Genomic DNA, 20,709 nt, shown 5'->3' on the forward strand with positions numbered 1-20,709 from the left:
AATCCTCCATACAGTTACTGGACAATCTTTTTTCAGGTAGCAGTGCATAGGGGTTCTGCACAAACTTCATGGAAATCCTTGCAGATTGCACAGTAGTGGGATGCATAGCACATTATGATCCACAGTAGATTAGATGTTTGCCTCTGTTTGGAAACTGGAAATCCTGTTGTTGTTGTTTAGTCGTGTCCGACTCTTCGTGACCCCATGGACCAGAGCACACTAGGCACTCTTGTCTTCCACTGCCTCCCGCAGTTTGGTCAAACTCATGCTGGTAGCTTCGTGAATACTGTCCAACTATCTTGTCCTCTGTCATCCCCTTCTCCTTGTGCCTTCAATCTTTCCCAACATCAGGGTCTTTTCCAGGGAGTCTTCTCTTCTCATGAGGTGGCCAAAGTATTGGAGCCTCAGCTTCATAATCTGTGCTTCCAGTGGGCACTCAGGGCTGATTTCCTTCAGAATGGATAGGTTTGATCTTCTTGCAGTCCATGGAACTCTTGAGTCTCCTCCAGCACCATAATTCAAAAGCATCAATTCTTCGGCGTTCAGCTGCCTTTATGGTCCAGCTCTCACTTCCATACATCTCTACTGGGAAAACCATAGCTTTAACTATACGGACCGTTGTTGTCAAGGTGATGTCTCTGCTTTTTAAGATGCTGTCTAGGTTTGTCATTGTCAGGAAATATTACGTAAACTAATTAGAACAGTGACCAGAATTTCAATATGGATGCCACTGGTGAGAAATCATTTTATATTTCTCGCCAATTTTTGTTTGTTTCCTGTTCCCCAAAAAAATCTAGATTATGTCACAAGGATTATGTCACTGCCAACTTAACGAAATAAGCAAATTAAGTGATGTGGTTATTTTGCATAATATTTGTTTATATTCAGCCCTTTAGTGCAGCTTGCAATGTTTAGGCACCAGGTGAGCCAGCCGGGGGTTGGGGGGAGTGTTCCATAGATGGGGCACCAGCTTACCTCAACGTATGTCAGGTTTATACTGGAGTAAGCAGTCATCGAGGTACCCAGGTCCTGCACCAGGGGTTGCCAAGCTTTTTGGACCTGTGGGCAAATCTTGGGTTTTGAGTGAGTGCTGAGACTCAGGACAAACTCCACAGCAGCCATGGTGTGACTAACACAAAAGACTGCCACCCAGAAGAGGAGGCATGAGACATCACAAAATCAGAGTAGTCAGGGTGAAGCTTTTCCTCTAATTGTATTTCCATAATAAGAAAGGTATGCTTTTTGAATTTCTGACTGCCAAACAGCTGTTAAAGGAACAAGAACATTATTTCCCCTGCCCTGGAATCTAGGGCTGTGCTCCTGCAGGATGCAAGCCCCTCTTGAAATATGAATGCTCTGAACCAGTGGTTCCTAATTAGGGGTCCGGGAAATGCACCCCGGGGGGGTCACAGCCCCATCTCTCGCCTCCCTCCCAACTGAAATGTTGTCATTCTTGCATGGTAATATCTCCAATTTTATGGTCTGTTTTAGCGCTGTGCAATTTTTCAGTTTATTGGCCAAAATTGGCTTTGAAATCACACCACAATAATGATTTTGAGCCAGCAATACACAGCAATATATTGCTCCTCGTGCAATGGAGAGCTGGGCAGCCGTTTCAAGGCACCGTTTATATCACATTAAGATCTCAGCCGATAACGCTGCTGATCTGAGCTGCCTTCCCTCATGCTGAAGGAAAACAGGCCAACTGATCGCCCTCACTTCAAGGCACCGTGGTACTACCTTCCCCTGGCACTGGGGTGGAACAGCTTTTCTCAGCAGGAAAGCAGCAGAAGCCACAGTGGACATGCATCTTCACTGGCTGCCACTGCTGGCTGCCCCACTGACGGCGCCCTGATGCCTCCCCCCATCCCCTCCCACTAAAACCTTGAGGTGGAGGTGACTCCGCTTCCAGTCCTTCCCCACAGCCATCCGATCTCCAAGGTTGCTCCTTCCCTCATCCCCACACCCAGTCTCCAATTTCAGACATCATGATATATTGGAATATTGTGATGTTTAGCTGCTGATATACCACAATGTTAAAAACCAGATATCTCTCAGCCCTAGTCTGTTTCTTAGTACAGTTTTACCTCGGGTTAGAAACACTGTGGGTTACAAACTCCACTAACCCAGAAGTAGTACCTTGGGTTAAGAACTTTACCTCAGGATGAGAACAGAAATCACATGTTGGCGGCATGGCGGCAGCAGGAAGCCCCATTAGCTAAAGTGGTACCTCAGGTTAAGAACGGTTTCAGGTGAAGAACGGACCTCCGGAACGAATAAAGTTCGTAACCAGAGGTACCACTGTATACCTAAAATCCTTTCCTTATTAGAGAATACCCCACATTTTGTTCAAAAAATTGCTTTGCAGAGGTAACTACCACAGAGTTATCAAAATTTTCAAAAGTCAGCGGTCCATGACTTGACTTTTGAAAAATAAGGGGTCCTCTGTAATTAGCTATTTGGGAACCACTGCTTTGAACAATCTCCACTGTAGACTCCGGCATATATATGTGTAAATAAAACCATATCATCTTAAAGACACTACAGTCTCCACTGTGCTTCATTTTTCCAAAGGCAACACAAAGCCTGGTTAAGTTTCAAGACCCCTGGAATCTCACACGGCTCAGCAGAGATTGGGGTGGGCTGCAACAGTGTGATTGCCTAGCCTCAGGACTCCACAACTGAGCAGACATTCAACATGTCTATAGTAGAGCTAAAGGTCTGATTCTGTTGCTGTCTTCACATGATTGTGTGGAAGAGCAGTACCTACAGAATACTAAGAGATCCTCCTGCAGAAAAGACTTTGATTTTCTGATTTAGGTGTCCGTGTGTTGTGTTCCTCAAGGTCTTTCTCATTTCTGTTCCAATAAGGGTGCAACCCATTTTCAGTATATGTTACCTATGAATGTAATTATGCAGTTGGGTGAGATGGAGAATGGAGCAAGCTTGTTTTCTCCCACTCCAGAGGGTAGGATCTGAACCCAATGGCTTCAAGTTACAAGGAAGGAGATTCCGACTAAACATCAGGAACAACTTTTCAGGAGGATAAGACGATAAGACCTCTTTGACAGTGGAACAGACTCCCTCAGAAGGAGGTGGACTCTCCTTCCGTGGAGGTTTTAAAACAGAGATTGGATAGCCATCCGTTAGGGATGCTTTAGTTGAGATTCCAGCATTGCAGGAGGTTAGATTAGATGACCCTTGGGAGTCCTTCCAACTCTACAATGCTGTGTTTCTGATAAAAAAAATACTTGCTGTTCTATATGGACATATTGAAAGTAATGGAAAAAACAACACACACACAAACCCCTCCTTAAAACAGAAAAATGATATACAAATTATAAGACAACCATCCAAGATACCAAGACTTTCCTAGCAGCAACACTCAGAAAATGTGAGGCATCCCCTGGAAAATCCTTTAGAACCAAAACAGGCTTGTATATTTTCCCAGCGTAAGGAAAACGTATCCTCCTTTCTGCCCCAAGAGTGTTTCCGTAAAAATACCCTGTAGTAGATGACCAGATAATATTGGACTACACTGCAGGGTTGTCATGCATCAACATAATTGTCATCATGCCCATGTGTGATGGGTATAATAAGTCGTAGGGCACTGATGTAAGAATCTATATGCCTTCAGTGCCACTTATACCTGCAATATCAATTAGTCCATGTTACAGGATTGTTGTAAACTGCCTGACGTGCAGTCCACCCACCAGCACTGTAACTGGACTGTATTGGTATTACAAAACAAAAAGCCTTTTAAAGCTCTCTCCCCATCCCACAAGGGATGCGGGTGGCGCTGTGGGTTAAACCACAGAGCCTAGGACTTGCCGATCAGAAGGTCGGCGGTTTGAATCCCTGTGACGGGGTGAGCTCCCGTTGCTCGGTCCCTGCTCCTGCCAACCTAGCAGTTCAAAAGCACATCAAAGTGCAAGTAGATAAATAGGTACCGCTCCAGCGGGAAGGTACACAGCGTTTCCGTGCGCTGCTCTGGTTTGCCAGAAGCGGCTTAGTCATGCTGGCCACATGACCCGGAAGCTCTACACCGGCTCCCTCGGCCAATAAAGCGAGATGAGCGCGCAACCCCAGAGTCGGTCACGACTGGACCTAATGGTCAGGGGTCCCTTTACCTTTACCTCATCCCGCAAGAAATCAAATATCAACAACAAGTACAATTTGGCAGGGAAGAACCAGTACCTATTTAACATGGGGTAGCTCAATCGCTAGAGCATGAGATTTTAAATCTCAGGGTCGTAGGTTCGAGCCCCACATTGGTCAAAGGCTTCCAGAATTACAGGGGGAGGGTTGGATTAGCCCCTTCCAACTCTACAATTCTTATGCAATAACAAGCAAGCTGAAAACCCTGAGTTTCTCCATTGCTCCTCTATGGGCACCTTGAGGAGGAATGAGGAAGTGAAAAGGGAGCTAGGAAGCTCCACGGCACTCGGGTTGAACGCTCTTATTTCTTTATACGTCTATGGTGACGGCAACCAAAACGTCGCGGGGGATGGGAGGCGTGACGCGCCTCCTCGGGAAGAGGGCGAAGCACGTGACTCTCCCGTCGCCTCGGCTCAGCCTATCAGCGCCGAGGAGCCGCTTCCACGGGTCCCTTTCGCCGACAAGATGGCGGCCGTAGCAGCCAGTTCCCCTCAGAGCGCCGCGACGCCCTCGCCGCCGCCGCCTCCTGCTCCCGCGGCTGCCCCCCCGCCCGCAGCTGCCTCCACCGCCGCCGCCGCCGTTTCGTCGGCGCCTCCCGCGGCTCCCGCTCCGGTTCCCCTTCAGGCCGCCCCGGCGCCGGCCCCGACTCCGGCCCCTGCCCCGCCGCCGGCTCTGGCGGCGCCTTTCCCCGGCGGCCGCGCGGTCCGGATCCACCCGGTGGTGCTCGCCTCCATCGTGGACAGCTTCGAGCGGCGGAACGAGGGGGCCGCCCGGGTCATCGGGACGCTGCTCGGTAAGGCCAATGACACCCTTCCGTCCCAACCGCCGCTTTCCCGCGTGGCCGGAACTCTGCACATGCTCAGAAGCCCGCCTTTCGTTCTTTACCTACCTTGCACTCGTCGCTAGGCTGGTAATAATCGGCTTGGAGTTTCGCTGGCTTGCTTTTGTTTTTCAACCGACTGGTGTGTAGGTTTTATGAAGCGGAAGCGATAAATTAATTTAGTTCGTAGTTATTTCGTAAAATGTATACACCGCTTGGGTGTTAAAACACAAACGTGAAACTCGGAAGTCAGTCAACTGTGTACTCATTTAAATGTAGCTTTGCCAGTTAATAACTTTATGCTTCCTATGTTTTTATCCCATAAAATATATACACCGCTTGGTCGTCAATCAAACTCAAAATTATTGTTATTTATTAAATTTATATACTGCCCTATATCCAGGGGTCTCAGGGCGGCTCACAGAATAAAATAAGATGTAAAACCAGCTAGTCATCACCATAGTAATTAAAATGTAGCTATGAATCATAGAATTATAGAGTTGGAAGAGACCACAAGGGCCATCAAGTCCAACCCCCTGCCAAGCAGGAAACACCATCAGAGCACTCCTGACATATGGTTGTCAAGCCTCTGCTTAAAGACCTCCAAAGAAGGAGACTCCACCACACTCCTTGGCAGCAAATTCCACTGTCGAACAGCTCTTACTGTCAGGAAGTTCTTCCTAATGTTTAGGTGGAATCTTCTTTCTTGTAGTTTGGATCCATTGCTCCGTGTCCGCTTCTCTGGAGCAGCAGAAAACAACCTTTCTCCCTCCTCTATGTGACATCCTTTTATATATTTGAACATGGCTATCATATCACCCCTTAACCTCCTCTTCTCCAGGCTAAACATGCCCAGCTCCCTTAGCCGTTCCTCATAAGGCATCGTTTCCAGGCCTTTGACCATTTTGGTTGCCCTCCTCTGGACATGTTCCAGTTTGTCAGTGTCCTTCTTGAACTGTGGTGCCCAGAACTGGACACAGTACTCCAGGTGAGGTCTGACCAGAGCAGAATACAGTGGCACTATTACTTCCCTTGATCTAGATGCTATACTCCTATTGATGCAGCCCAGAATTGCACTGGCTTTTTTAGCTGCCGCTAGTTAGTATTTTAATGCTTTTTTTATTTCATGAAGTTTATACATCATTTGTAAACAACAACAACCCAAACCCTTAAAGCATGTTACAAAAAGATAAACCGGTGAAAAGCTACCATGTGTTGAAAATGTACAAGAAGCTAAAATGCTAAAAGCAGCTGCTTGGCAGCATTTATGTGGTGCTTAGTTTAGACTGCTTTGCAGGGTTACCCACAGGCCAGGGGATGAAACTGCATGGATTGCAGTTTAAAGACAGGGATGGGGAGCTTTTGGCCTCTCCAGACATTGGTGGGCTCCAACTCCCATCATCTCTTGCCTAACAGTACGTGGAGGGTCATCCTCTTAAAGTTTTCCAAGCGTATTTGACAGGCAGAGGTGAAATTTGAATCTGGGCTTCATGCCTTGTAGCTGAGGTCACATGGCAGCTTTGCTGCTTCGACGCTCCCGTTTTGTAATGGTGCATTATTTATTGCATTTTGTTCCTGCTTCCTCTGTCATTGTTTGGCTGGTGCGCAGAATCATTCCTATGAAGTAGCCTAAAAGGCAGCCCACCTGTGTATACTGCAGTGGCTGAGCAAGGAATTTGGAAGCCAGATCTCCCTGTTTTATTCACGTCAACTGTAGTGGCTCTCAGAACACTTCACTCACTATGGTATCTCAACCAGTTTGTCAGGCAAGTGAGTATGATTATTCCCATATTGCAGATGGGTGTTGAATTTATGACTTTATGGCAAAGAGACAAGGCAAACCAGGAACGTACTGATTTGTAGGTCAAGCCGCTAGGCTGTGGTACCTCTTGCATGGTTACATCTCAGCCCTAGGATGCCCAAATGTAGTGGAGAACTAAATGTGCTTTAAATAACATCAAGGTTGCAGGTTTGACCCCCTTATGAGACAGCTGCATATTCCTGCATTGCAGGGAGTTGTACTAGATGATCCCCAGGATCCCTTCCAACTCTACAGTTCTGTGAATTTACGTAGAAGAGGGGATTTTGGAAGAGGATAGCTTGTCATAAAAGGCAAGGAAAAGTGCATCTGTTGTATTGTACTTTTCTAAATAGTTTATTGAAGGAACAGGGAGCTCTTTTTTGCACCAGGTCAAAATACTCAGGCCTTATACTGAAACGTGATCCCATGGGCTAGTGTAAATTATGGCCACATTGTTGTACACCACAATAAAAAGGATTCTTTAATAGATACTGAAAGAAACTGAAGTTGGAGAAGAAAGCTGGGTGATGTTTCTAATTCCAATATCCACCAGCTGTAAGATGTCAGGGGTTACATTATGTTGGTGACTCCGTTGACTTCATCCTTCCCCCCCCCCCTTCTCCCTCCGAGAGAAAGCAATAAAAAGGAAAGCACTTTGCATTTTGAGTACATCAAATACTTTGATACTCTACAGCAGCAGCATCCCGAAAACACAAGCCCCTTGCTTCCCCCTCCAGCATCCTAAATTTTTGTTTCCTTCTCCCCACAGACCCACAACACTTTGCAATTAGATTACATCAGACACTCTCCAGCATAAAGAAGGCATTTTGCCTATTAATCTTGGTTTCCTCCCTCTACCCTCCAGCACTTTTGCCTCTCCCTCTAGCTCCCAACAAAACTGTGGAGAGGGCCATGGCAGGGATCTGGCTGATGCTTTCTCATGGAAACATCTCTCTTAATTTCACAGGCACAGTTGACAAACATTCTGGAATTGCAAGGCTTCATGAGCCCTCTCCATGAGCCCAGCAGCTGACAATCGCTCATCCTTGTCTTATACCTTAATTACAAAATCTCTCCTTGCATGATCCTGGGGCCTTGGTTAGAAAGGCTTTCTCTTCCAGAAACATGTTGTCCTTAATTTTGCAGGCACCATTGACAAGCATTCAGTAGAAGTCACCAACTGCTTCTCAGTGCCTCACAATGAGTCAGAAGATGAGGTGAGTACCTGCTTCTTCCCCATGCTGTATTATGTCATGTACTGGCCACTCAGAGCTAAGCCCAGTGTGGTGTTGAAATAGTTGATAGCTAGATTAGAGAATTCTGGGTTTCAAAATCCCTGTGACTCTGGCGCAGCATCATTTCTTGGAAATTTGATAACCTGGTGATTGTTTGAAATGAAGGCAGGGAAGCTATAAGACCATTTGCAGAGAGCAGGTTTTGTGCATGCACAGTTCCAGGTTCAATCCTCAACATCTACAGTTACATGAACTTAGTTAACAAGGAAGGGAAGACTGCTTCAGACCTTGGAGAGTTGCTACCATTGCAATAGATGAGACTCACTGCTACAGATTCTCTTACTTCCGTTCTTTACTTCTAGGTGGCAGTTGACATGGAATTTGCCAAGAATATGTATGAACTGCACAAGAAAGTTTCTCCCAGTGAAATTATTCTGGGATGGTAGGTTGCTATTCTTCTTTTTACAAAAACAGAACAGCATTAATGGGCTTTTAAAATTGTTGATGTACAGTGCAAATTATGCTGGGGCAAAAGTGTATTTACTCCTGTGTTGCATAACTCATGTCAGAGAAGGTAAAATTAATTGTGACTTACCTAAAAATGGCAGAACTACAGCAATTCTGTTAGTTCTATGTTAGAGTGTCTTATCTGATCTTTTTTTAAAAAAAAAAAAAAGCACTGCTGCCAAGTCCCAACTTGGGAGAAAGGTGGGATATGAACATGTTACATAAATATATATATGTTAATATTTTTATGCCATCTTTCAAAATCCCAAGTCCCCCCCCCATGATGGCTTACACTCAGCACAAAAAACATTTCAAAAATATATTTTTTGTACCGAAAAATAGTACTGCACTATATAACTGACTGCCCATTTAGTTGGAGGAGACGAACCTCTTGTTCCATATAGACCAGTTGGTTAAATGGCTGGAGTATCATGTGGCTACATTACTTATGAATGTTGGATGTGCCAGTCTGCCCATACCTATAACATATGTTCACTGTGTAAGGGCCTGGTTCAGACATAATGACAAACTGGGCTGTGATTAAAGGAATGATTGTTTTGTGAGCTTCAGAAGCATATACCTTCCTGTTACTTTTCGTCTCTGCACAACCAAGAGGATATTATAAGCTTATCTGCTTTCACTTTTAAGATTAACCACAGTTCTCTATTTTATCCAGACTCAGAGAACTGTGGCTAGTTCTAACTGTAGTTAGTTTAAACAAATGACAAACATTTGATTCTGGTTTATTTTAACTAAGTGCAGTTTCTAATTGCACTGGGCTTATGCTTTCTCCGCAGAGTTACTGGCAAGTCTCTTGCTATCTTTTTTCCTTGTATTTATTTTGTGATGCAACTGGTTTATCAACGAATCATAGAATTGTAAAATTGGAAGAGATCACAATGTTAATCTAGTCCAACCCCCTGCAATGCAGGAATCTTTTGCCTCCAAACCAAGTAATGTAATTCAGAGGGCAGCACAAGAATGATTTATGTATGTATCTATATCTGAATTAGCTTTGTTTAATATATCTCACTGGCATATCTCATCTGTGTCTATAAGGTGTGTGTTGAATGAATGGGCTTCATTGTGTGCAGGTATTAATTAGTCTAAATTATGTTTTTGAAGGTATGCAACAGGGCATGACATCACAGAACACTCTGTCTTGATTCACGAATATTACAGTCGAGAAGCACACAATCCAATTCACCTCACGGTGGACACCAGTCTACAAAATGGGCGCATGAGCATTAAGGCCTATATCAGGTATTTACAAAACAGCCTTCATGTACTGCACTTGTTCTACCTCCATCTTTGTTCCTTTTAACCAGAAATCTGGCGTTTTACAAAAATAGCCTTTCAAAAACAAGTAAGACAATAAAATATTAAAAACGAAAATCTAAATGCAATAGAGTAGACCATCAAATAAGTATGACTGTTTAAAATAAAAATGATTTCAAAGCATATCTATAAACAGAAAGACTGAGCCCAGTGGAACTTGCCTGGGAGACTGTCTCTTATTTAGTCGCTACCATGGAGAAGGCAATGTCTGTCTCATATACCCAGGGACATTCAATTTATGAAAACATTCCATGGTTCCTGACTGTAAGTTTCAAATTAACAAAGGATTTGGAGAACGTTTCAATGGGCATTACAGAGGAAGGAGGGGAAAAAATCCACCATCCTGCTTTTAAGGATCCCAATTGTGTGGATGAAAGCATTTGTTGTGGACATAGGGTCCTCCACGTACTATGTATGGAGAAGGGATGGGGTGTTAATGTTCTCATTTGTGCTTTCTTTTATTTCCTACCATTCTGCAATTTCCTTGCTTTTTAATCAGGTATTTGTCCACCGGAGCATTCAGAAGTACTATTTGTATATTTGCAGTTCTTGCCAAAGTTTGGCTTACTGTGTTGCCCGAAGCAGGATTCATAGTTAAACTCTCCTTTCACTAACCGTGAGTTGTGTAACCAAGGTTTGTTCTTGGCATTAGCTGATGGTTAGTGAAGAGGGAGCTGAACCATGATCCTGGGTTCAGATGACACCCTAAGGCAAACTTAGGCATAGTCTGGTGTAGTGTGGGAACAAAAATGACCTGGGAAGAGCCAAGTGGTTATGAGCTCCTCCAAAACCCCACACAATGGCACCAACTCGGTAAGCCATAGTTTGTCCTACCATGCCATATGAATCAAGCCAGTGAGACCTCCCAGTGTAACCACCTACTTGGGCGCTATAAAGCTTCCTCTGAGCCCTTGTTTGTGTTAAGAAAATCTATTTTTCCTCTAGTACTGCAATGGGAGTCCCTGGTAAGACTATGGGAGTAATGTTCACTCCGCTCACAGTGAAATATACTTACTACGACACAGAACGGATAGGTGGTAAGTATTCTTGTCCTTTTTTGCTACTTTATAAATGTCTTTGAGTGATTAAAGTACAGTGGACGCTCAGGTTGCGAATGTGATCCGTACGGGATGCACATTCGGAACCCGCAGCGTTCGCAACCTGCACATGTGCAGGTTGTTATTCGGCGCTTCTGCGCATGCGCAAAGCGCGATTTAGCACTTCTGCACATGTGTGACTGCCGAAACCTGGAAATAACCTGTTCTGGTACTTCTGTGTTTCGGCGGTCCATAACCTGAAAAAATGCAACCTGAAGCGTCTGTAACGCAAGGTATGACTGTAGCGTGTGCCTGTCCTCCCAAGTTTATCTCATTATTTGGGGCTGAGTCAAGTAGAGGTTGGCTTGACAGTGTTCTGTGGGATAAAGTAATAGGTCTGTAATCTAGGACACAGTTGAGAGTGGCCTAACCTGCCACTTATGCCTGATGCTGATCTTACTAGGGATAAGGAGTGGCGCTTGTGTGATCACCCCTTTGCTGCTCCCCGTATAAGTGAAATAGTTGCCACTCATTCCTATGGGTGTTGCTGACCCTTAGGTTGGAAGACTGGGATTTTATTTAATTAATCCACAGCAGCCATCTGGTTTGCTTGGGGTGAGTAGTTATCAAATGCACGTATCTGTTTATTCCACCGCCAACTTGACCATAGTTGTGTGTTCCAGTCTAGCACTCCTTTGTGTTACCTCTGCATATTATGGCTGCTGTCTCTGTGCATGCTCTCTCTACTTCCAAGTAGTGGGGGTGGGGGTGGTTTGCTGTGGGTGATTTAGAACAAAAGACGGAGGATTCAGTTACCCAACATTCTTTTGTAAGGCTGGAGCGGAATGATGTAGAGTAGTAATAGTTAAGGCTATAATAACCAGCTGATCAACTAATGCATTTTCTTGAATGAACTGACATTTATTTAGCTCATATTAAAAATTAATTTTAAACCATATATATCCTGCCTTTCTACCTGTCAGTAGGCCTCCAAGGCAGCTCACAGTAAAAAATAAAAATGTAAGATTCTTTTTCAGAAATAAGGCTGTGGGAAAGGTACTGTTTTCCAGTTGCTGCTCTTTCAAAGTTTGGCCATGGCCATGTGGGAAAACAGCCTACCACCACCACATGACTTTGTTCCAGGGGTTGGAGAACCTGTTCTTGGGCAGTAGGATGGTGCTGGCTTTTCCTAGCATCAGTGAGAGCACAATGATAGCTGTTCGCTGGTCAGTGCTTAGATACCACTGTGTTTATAAATATTTGGGTCCAGCTGGGTTTTCGGTGGCTGATAGCTGCAAAAAGGCAGTGGGTGCATAGCTTGAATCGAGTGGGTAGAGTGAGAGGCCTTAATCTCCAATTGATTGCTTTTTGCTCGTGCAACTCCCTTCAGCTCAGGTCCTAGATAATATGTTTGCCACATTGTGAGGGAAAGCAGGTGGGAGGAAGGACTTGCAGGGGAACTTGGCTGACAGGAAGGAAATTAAGCACTAATAGCAGTGACAATAGCAACATGCTTGCGTGCCCAGAGACACTGTTCTGCATCGAAACATGTTCAGCTTTTAAATTCTTTCTCTAAATTGGAAGATGTACACTATTTGGCAAGATCAACCTTAAGCAATCTGGATTTTTAACAATTGGATTTCAATTTCTAATGAGTGAAAGGCTTTGCCAACAATGCTTTCAGCTGAATAACCATGCAGTGGCCGGGGGGAGAGATGAGGCAGTAGCATTAAATAGTAGTTGTTGAATTCCCACTAGAAAGGGTGTGGCAATGGATTCAGAAGGCTGCATATGAGCAGTGAAGTATCATTATTGCTACGGGATGCGGGTGGTGCTGTGGGTTAAACCACAGAGCCTAGGACTTGCCGATCAGAAGGTTGGCAGTTCGAATCCCCGCGACGGAGTGAGCTTCTGTTGCTCAGTCCCTGCTCCTGCCAACCTAGCAGTTCGAAAGCACGTCAAAGTGCAAGTAGATAAATAGGTACCGCTCCAGCGGGAAGGTAAACGGTGTTTCCGTGCGCTGCTCTGGTTTGCCAAAAGCGGCTTAGTCATGCTGGCCACATGACCCGGAAGCTGTACGCCGGCTCCCTCGGCCAATAAAGCGAGATGAGCGCCACAACCCCAGAGTCGGCCACGACTGGACCTAATGGTCAGGGGTCCCTTTACCTTTACATGGCTTTAGGTTCAATATCTGGAATTGTCAGTGGCGACAAATGTTGTTCTAACAGTCATTCCCACACCCTGTGTTCTCAGTTGATCTCGTCATGAAGACTTGCTTCAGTCCAAATCGAGTGATCAGTTTATCCAGTGACCTTCAGCAAGTGGGAGCTGCTTCTGCTCGGATTCAGGATACCCTGAGCACGGTGCTGCAGTATGCTGAAGATGTGCTGGTGAGGATAGTGTTGTGGTCTGGCCAGAAACTAAATGCACCCTTGTTTGTGTGCACCTTTATTTTGAATGACTTGTTAACATTGCCTGTCTTCATATCTAGTCTGGTAAGGTGACTGCTGACAACACTGTTGGCCGCTTCCTGATGGACCTCATCACCCAGGTTCCGAAGATTTCGCCAGAGGACTTTGAGACAATGTTGAACAGCAATATCAACGTAAGTCCATAGAGCTGGCTTGTAAAAGCACCGCTTGCTTGGAAGCTTCCTCCATACAAGCAATGTGCCACAATTGGCTAAGATATAGATGTATAGGTGGGTAAGCTGGTGATTCCTGTTTGGTTTAGTAGCACCTCCTGTGTGTACTGACTTGCAAGGCTGACTTAGATCTCTGGTGCAGCAACCTTCCTGAACAACCAGAGGGGACTTTGAATTGGCTGCCTTCTATGAAGGCTTATTTCCCTGCAAATCAAGAACTTGCGTTGTATTGGATCATATTCTGAAAAGCTGCCCATTTGGATAAAAATATGGACTCTGACCAGTTCCAAAGTTAGCGTTGGGGTGGGGTGTGTGCATACACATGTTGCTTATAAAAGGATGGTAGCCAAGTCAGTATATTCTATGTGTAAGCTCCTTCCCACAAGCTCCCTTGAATGCTCCTATGTAGTTTTGCAGTCACAGCCTAGGTCTTGACCAGAGCCTCGGTTTACCCAACTGCACACCGCAGTCTTGGACATGTAAAATTATCGGCAGTGGCCAAGCAGTTCAGACTGCATAACTCAAGATAGTGGTGGTTACCTCTGGTTCAGGTTTCCTGTCTGGAAAATGGAGGCACAACTGTGCAGCCTTTGTGGACAACGGGTCTGGAACATTGGGGCCTGGCTACCCAGGCCACACACCTCGTTGACCCTGCTCCATGCTCTCTTCAAGTCCTTTTGCCCGGTTGGAATGTGTCCTTAGACTTCATCTTGCTTGTTTGGAGGTGGGTGTTTGTGTGTGAAGAGATGTAAAAACCCCTGGCTTTTGTATGGTTGGAATTAGTCTACCGTACAGAGAGAAGAGTTTCATTTATTGCTCTGCCCGCTTTTGCTTCTGGCCACACCAACCATTGGCAAGTGGCCCCCAGAAGGTTGCTTATAAGGGAATGTGGCCCTCAGGCGGAATAAGGTTTCCCTTCCTATACCCTATTGCAGAGAATGAGATCAAAATTAGTAGCGCACCTCTCTTACTGGACTAAATCCCATTGGTACGAAGCTTCACGATAATGTAACTGTTTGGCAAGGCTTTCAAGCTTTATTAAACAATCTGGAACTGGGAGGTTAAGAGGCTCTGCAGTCTCTTGGCACAACCAGGTGGACCCACATTAAATACACTCCTGCAAATTAACAAATTATTATTTTATATGACTGTTTTCTGCCTAATCTTATGTATGCTCCTTTCTTCTTTTCAGGACCTGCTGATGGTGACTTACTTGGCAAATCTCACACAGTCGCAGATCGCACTCAATGAAAAAATCCTAAACCTGTAATTAACTCCTAACCATCTTATTAGAGGAGAAGGTGAAGAAAACTATGGAGTTGTAACCTTGTCATTCAGTTCTTATAATTGGACTATAACTTTTGAAATGACTGATAACTAAACTGTCAACTTTATCCTGGCCCCTCTTTCCAACCCTTGAAGAACCGCACCCCCCAAAAAACAGGATCACAAAGAGGAAGACAATAATTAAAAATAAGCTAGCAACTCCCAAGCTGCTGAGTCTTGCCCATTCATGTTTAGATCTTAATAACCAACCAAGTAAAATCCCATCCTTTTTAATTCATTTTTTGACAAATCTATTCTTAACCTCAGCACCGCAGGGCAGAGGAAGAACAACCTGATATTACATACCACAAACATTTCAAAAACAAACTACATAAAATGTTGCTGATCTTTGAAACCTTTCTACTAAATGGGCCAAGTTCTTTTAGCACTACCCAAACTCTGCTTGGGCTTCAAAAGTCTTTGGGGTGTGGGTGGGGAAACCATAAAATATAGTGAAGAATTGTGAGAATCTAATGGAGCGGGAGATGTTGGCTGACGTTTCCTTGGCCTAGAGGCTTCTGCCCCAAGACTCTCTAAGAGTTCAATATTCTTGGAGTCGGGGGTGCAGATTAGATTCCAGCCAAGCGGCAACAATAATTTATTGGAAGTGGACTTGTTCAGAACAGTGTTGAATTGATGTTAAACCATGGCAAGGAGCCATTGTTTAAAGTCCCAGTTTTTCTATATAAAGCACATGTGTCAGCAAGTGGGTATGGCTCTTAAGCATGTTTCCAGCTAAACACATAACAGTGTCTCCTCTGTTACAGGGAGCTATCCTGCCAAGAGGCATATGATACTTAGTTGTGTATCTCATGATTAACTATAATCTCTCTAAAATGCATTCCAAACTCTTGTTTCTCTGACACTCACTGTTGCCAAGCTTGTTGAAGCCTTCACTTTCATCAGGTCTCTACAGCTGTGCTATTTCTCATACATAATAGGTAAAAAAAATATTACAACCTTTGGCCCTCCAGATGTTGTTGCACTACAATTCCCATCCACTTTTCCCATGGTTGCTGGGTTGATAGTTGTTGGAATCCCATATGGAGTGCACCAGAGTTCCTCACCTTGGGACTACACAAAGCAACCTCTGAAAGCCTCTCTGTATGCCTATACTTATAATTTATCACGGAAGGGCACAATCTGTTGGAACATAAGCATTTAGGGCTTTCTAGATCAATTTGACCTTCCTAGATTATGCTTTAAAAAACACTTACACAGTTGCTAGCTTAATCTGTGATAGGCAATAGCCAACAGATTGAGTGGAAATCGTGGTAAGTTTCTCATTTTGAGAACCTTTTGGGCAACAAAGCTCGCCTATTGCTATCCTGAGAAGTCGAAAAATAATATCCTTTGTGATTTTAAACCCCAAATACAAGAGCAACCACTTCCTCTCCACATTTATGGAAAATATCCCTGCTGTGATATCTTTGTGAGGACTCATCAGAGAGGGATTTGAACCTTTTAAATGTAGTTTAATGCACATAAAAGGGATGTGGGTGGCGCTGTGGGTAAAACCTCAGCGCCTAGGACTTGCCGATCGCATGGTCGGCGGTTCGAATCCCCGCGGTGGGGTGTGCTCCCGTTGTTCGGTCCCAGCGCCTGCCAACCTAGCAGTTCAAAAGCACCCCCGGGTGCAAGTAGATAAATAGGGACCGCTTACCAGCGGGAAGGTAAACGGCGTTCCGTGTGCTGCGCTGGCTCGCCAGATGCAGCTTGTCACGCTGGCCACGTGACCCGGAAGTGTCTGCTGACAGCGCTGGCTCCCGGCCTATAGAGTGAGATGAGCTCACAACCCTAGAGTCTGGCAAGACTGGCCCGTACGGGCAGGGGTACCTTTACCTTTACCTTTAATGCACATAAAAGGGAAGCAACAGCATTTTCAAAGATCCTGACTTGGTCAGCCATTTTGCCCATAGCAGACTTGTGCTCAACAGTAGCACTTATTATTACCTGCAACCCCGAAAAACGGACAAATAAATGCATGCAAGCCTGCCCAAATTGTGTATTCTGGTTGCAGAGTTAAGTCAGGGTAGCAAACTGTATAACCTGAGGATGTGAATAGCCTGTGATGGTCTCAGTGCCACTGTTGGGACCTGATGTCCCAGCAGGTGCTAGGATCCCAGCAGCTTTAACGTTTCCTGCCCTGGTCCACTGTAAATTCTATTTTCAGTCTGATAATCCAAGAAATGCCACCCGGTTGGATTTAGCCAACCTTTTAATTACAGTACCAATAATGCCCCTGATCTAGTGCCATGTAAAGGAATTACGGGAAATTAAAAGGATGGCTATACCCAACACAGCTTTGAGTGTTGCCAACAAAGCCAGTTTAGTTGGAGAGAACCTGTTGACAGAGGGGCCCCACCAGTGGTCACTTTGCTTGAGCAGCCCTTTAAACTTGGATACATCTCTGGAAGTTCTGCTGCCCTTGTCTGTATTGCGATTTTTTTTTTTACTTGGGCTGTCAAATGGTGGTGGAGGCAACCCATGATTTGTGCTAATGGTAGTGACACAATGGCCCTTGAGAAACCTGAGATGGCAGCATCTGTGGTCTCTTTTGTGATGCTTGTAAAAACATGCCATTGTTAGTAGTCTGTCCCCTATCAGCATATATTGTATGCTTGGCAGAAAGAAAACAAAAGGGAGGAGGCAAAGGTACCGTATTTTTCGCTCTATAACACGCACCCGACCATAACACGCACGTAGTTTTTAGAGGAGGAAAATCCGTAGGCATGCCACCCGTAGGCATTCCCTCCATAACACGCACAGACATTTCCCCTTACTTTTTAGGAGGAAAAAAGTGAGTGTTATGGTGCAAAAAATTCGGTATATCTTGCTTCTGATGTTGTTCACAAGCATGTCCTTTAATTAATGAAAGAACTGCAGTTTCTGCCTATCACCTGCCCCACTCAACTCATTAATACTAAAAGCTTGCCTTGACAGTTGTCTTCTCAATCAGCAGCCTTTTGGCATTCTACCTGTTAACAAGACTCCAGAGCCCCTTCATACTCTCAAGACACTGCAAGCTTACCCTAGACTTTCATCAATGTTACAAATGGAAACCTATTGTTGAACAAAAACATGGAGGAGATTACATATTTCCACCAGTTTTGATAGGTGGTATAGGGGAAAGGAGAGAGAAAGAAAGGGACCTTTCTCACATATGGTTGGTTGTTACCTCCTAGTTTCCTTATCACAAAATGCACCTATGTTGTGGTTTTGGCAATATTACTGTTTATGTAGCACATTAGAGTTGTGAGTTCTAGTGACACCTATGTGTGTTTTGCTTTCAGACATCTTTTTTTATGCCTGCATGCTCTTTTGCACTTTGGCATCTTAGTGATGATGAGCAGTGAAAAGTTTCAAGGCAACCCTATTCAGCTTTGGTTTCCTTTTGGATGAGAGTGCACTAGAGATAGAGGGTGTCCTTGTAATATTTTCACTATTTGTAAATATACTAGTGGGGAGTGCTCGGTGCTGCCCAGAAAATTTCAGAAGCTGAAAAATACTGTGAGTTTTAAATGGATAGTATGATATGTGAGTCATACCAAAAGCAGGTGATGTCATGTCAAAGTCACATTTCGGCCTGCTATCTTGATTTAAAATGATACCCAGACTCCAAACATTGACAAAGACTGCTGCACCCACGCCAGGAACTCTCATCCCAAGTTTGGTGATGATATCTTGAAAGGTAGCAGAACCTAAGCCTAAAAAAATCACACCAAAGTCACATTTCAGTCCACCATCTTGATTCAAAATGGTGTCCAGAGTCCAAAAGTCAGCAGTGTCTGCCACCCCCAGCTTGTGAACTCTTGTGCTGTTTGGTTGTGATATCTCAACAGACTTCCAAACTTTGGAGACCAGATGGACAAATCATTTTTCAAAATATATAATAGACAAGCAGAGGTCTCAGACCCTCTTCCTCTCCATTTTGCAGTGTTTTCAGCCAATATTTATCACCTCCTCTCAGCTGTGTCAAGCAGTGCTTGGTGTATCATCCTTCGAACTCTGGTCTCCTACCTAACAATTGCCTCCCACTGATGAGACATCAATTAGCCATTCTGGACTATTGACCAGTAATTTGCATAGGGAATTTGCATAGGGAAAGGTCAACCTTCAGCTGCTTAGCTTTAGTTGGATAGAGTGTGGTTATACAATTGTTGCATTTAGTTTAAAGGAAAGCAGAGATTAGTGTTCTTTCAGCATTCCTTGATGGCTAGTTCAAAGCCAGGCAACAAATTACGCCACTGCTTGGGGTGGTGGGTGAAGAGGCTGGCATTTCCCTAGCTCACCTCTAATTTATTTATTTTTAATGTCTAAACTGGCCTTCGGCAAACTGCAGGTTGGTATACAATAGAGAACACAATATAATGAAACATGATATTTGAACAACGTAGAAGACTGAGAGGCAACAAAAATATAAAGAGACCATTCTAGCAGCAGTTCCTGTGTGAATCAAACCTATTATGAAGCTTGTTCTGGCTATAAGCTACTGGACTATTTTTAAATTTATTTCAACTGCGTCAGACCAACACGGCTACCTACCTGAATCTATTGTGAAGGATTACTTATGTTGTTGGACTCCCAACTCTCCTCATCTCTAGCCAGCACATTCAGTAGTCACCTAGAGGGCTGCAGGTTAGCCCTCAAAATATTTCAAATGGTTGAACTACCGACCACAACTAAGACTCATGAGAATGAAATTTTTGCCAGACAACGAATGGATAGCAAAGCAGGTACCAATAATGGATTCCTAGGAACTAGAATTCAGTGGGGCTCTACTGCTGAAGTTGTCCCCCTCCCTAGTCACCACCTGCCTCAGAGCTGAGCGTGAGGGCACCCTGAGGAGTCAACAGATGAGTCCAATGTGTGGTCAGGTTGATACAGGGGTAAATGTTCCTTTAGCTATGTGGGTTTGAGTAATAGCATAGGTATGCATCACACCAGCACCATAGAATATTAAGGTAGAGAGAAGGAACAAATGGAAGAACCCTCATGGCAATTGCAATCTTTGCTCATTGGGGATTTTAAGATGCGGCACATAACTTGGAACTTTAAAAACGCGAGTTACTGCCTGTTTGTTGTTTTTTATATATATATATATATATATATATATATATATATATATATATACACACACTTCTTTAAAGCAATCTATACAACTAAAGACGTGGTCCTCCAGGGAGCACCCCCAGACTGAACATGATCTTTCTGTGGGAGTCCTGCAACCCCATTCAAAAAAGGTTAAACGCCACCCACAGAAGTTTTCCACTCACAGAACCTCAGTGTGTTGGGATTTAGCTTTAGTTTATTGGCCCTCATCCAGCTCATTACTGATTCCAGGAACTGGTTCAGAACTTTAAGTGCCTCACATGACTCCCATGACAAGAAGAAATAGAGGTCATCAGTGTTATTAGTAACATTTCACTCTAAAGCTCTGGATGAGCTGCCTCAGCAGCTTCATATGCATGTTAGAAACCATTGGGGATAAGGTGGAACCAGCCAAGATGTCATGAATGAATCTCCTATCTCTGTGCTCCTACCCACAGAATAATACTGCGGATAGTGGTATCAAAAGCCACTGGAAGGTCCAATAAAATTGTTAAGCGTGCATCCTGTCTCCTACTAGAGTGACCAAAATCAGTTTCAAGGCTGGATTGAAATGGTGTAGATGAGCGATTCTGAACAGCGTTCGAAACCCCCATTGCTCTAGGCGCATTTTGTGACAGGGAATTTCATTAGCGTGAGCTGTTTATTAGTACTGCGCCTAATATTTCAGATTAAAACTTCCAGAGTGGAAGGAAAGAAAAACTTTTTTCTGCCTCCCCATTTCCAGCTACTCC

The 20,709-nt window shown here is 44.4% G+C and overlaps 1 protein-coding gene across 1 annotated transcript; it reads left to right on the top strand.

The window, feature by feature from the left end:
- Positions 1-4,371: 4,371 nt before the first annotated feature.
- On the top strand, positions 4,372-15,100 carry EIF3F (eukaryotic translation initiation factor 3 subunit F). The gene is made up of 8 exons (XM_053387990.1): positions 4,372-4,951; positions 7,926-7,996; positions 8,377-8,456; positions 9,647-9,784; positions 10,805-10,896; positions 13,150-13,286; positions 13,388-13,501; positions 14,733-15,100. The coding sequence occupies exons 1-8, from the start codon at positions 4,387-4,389 to the stop codon at positions 14,808-14,810; spliced, it is 1,275 nt and encodes a 424-aa protein (XP_053243965.1). The 5' UTR covers positions 4,372-4,386; the 3' UTR covers positions 14,811-15,100.
- Positions 15,101-20,709: the final 5,609 nt, after the last annotated feature.

The sequence above is a fragment of the Podarcis raffonei genome, chromosome 5 (genome assembly GCF_027172205.1).
Source record: "Podarcis raffonei isolate rPodRaf1 chromosome 5, rPodRaf1.pri, whole genome shotgun sequence".
NCBI classification, from domain to species: Eukaryota; Metazoa; Chordata; class Lepidosauria; order Squamata; family Lacertidae; genus Podarcis; species Podarcis raffonei.

What these genes read in the sequence shown, in the direction of transcription:
- EIF3F (XM_053387990.1), top strand. Translation starts at nt 4,387, where the DNA reads ATGGGCACCTTGAGGAGGAATGAGGAAGTGAAAAGGGAGCTAGGAAGC. An exon ending in ACAATGAGTCAGAAGATGAG is followed by an intron (nt 7,997 to 8,376) that starts GTGAGTACCTGC and finishes CTTTACTTCTAG; the next exon opens with GTGGCAGTTGACATGGAATT. An exon ending in TGTTGAACAGCAATATCAAC is followed by an intron (nt 13,502 to 14,732) that starts GTAAGTCCATAG and finishes TCTTCTTTTCAG; the next exon opens with GACCTGCTGATGGTGACTTA.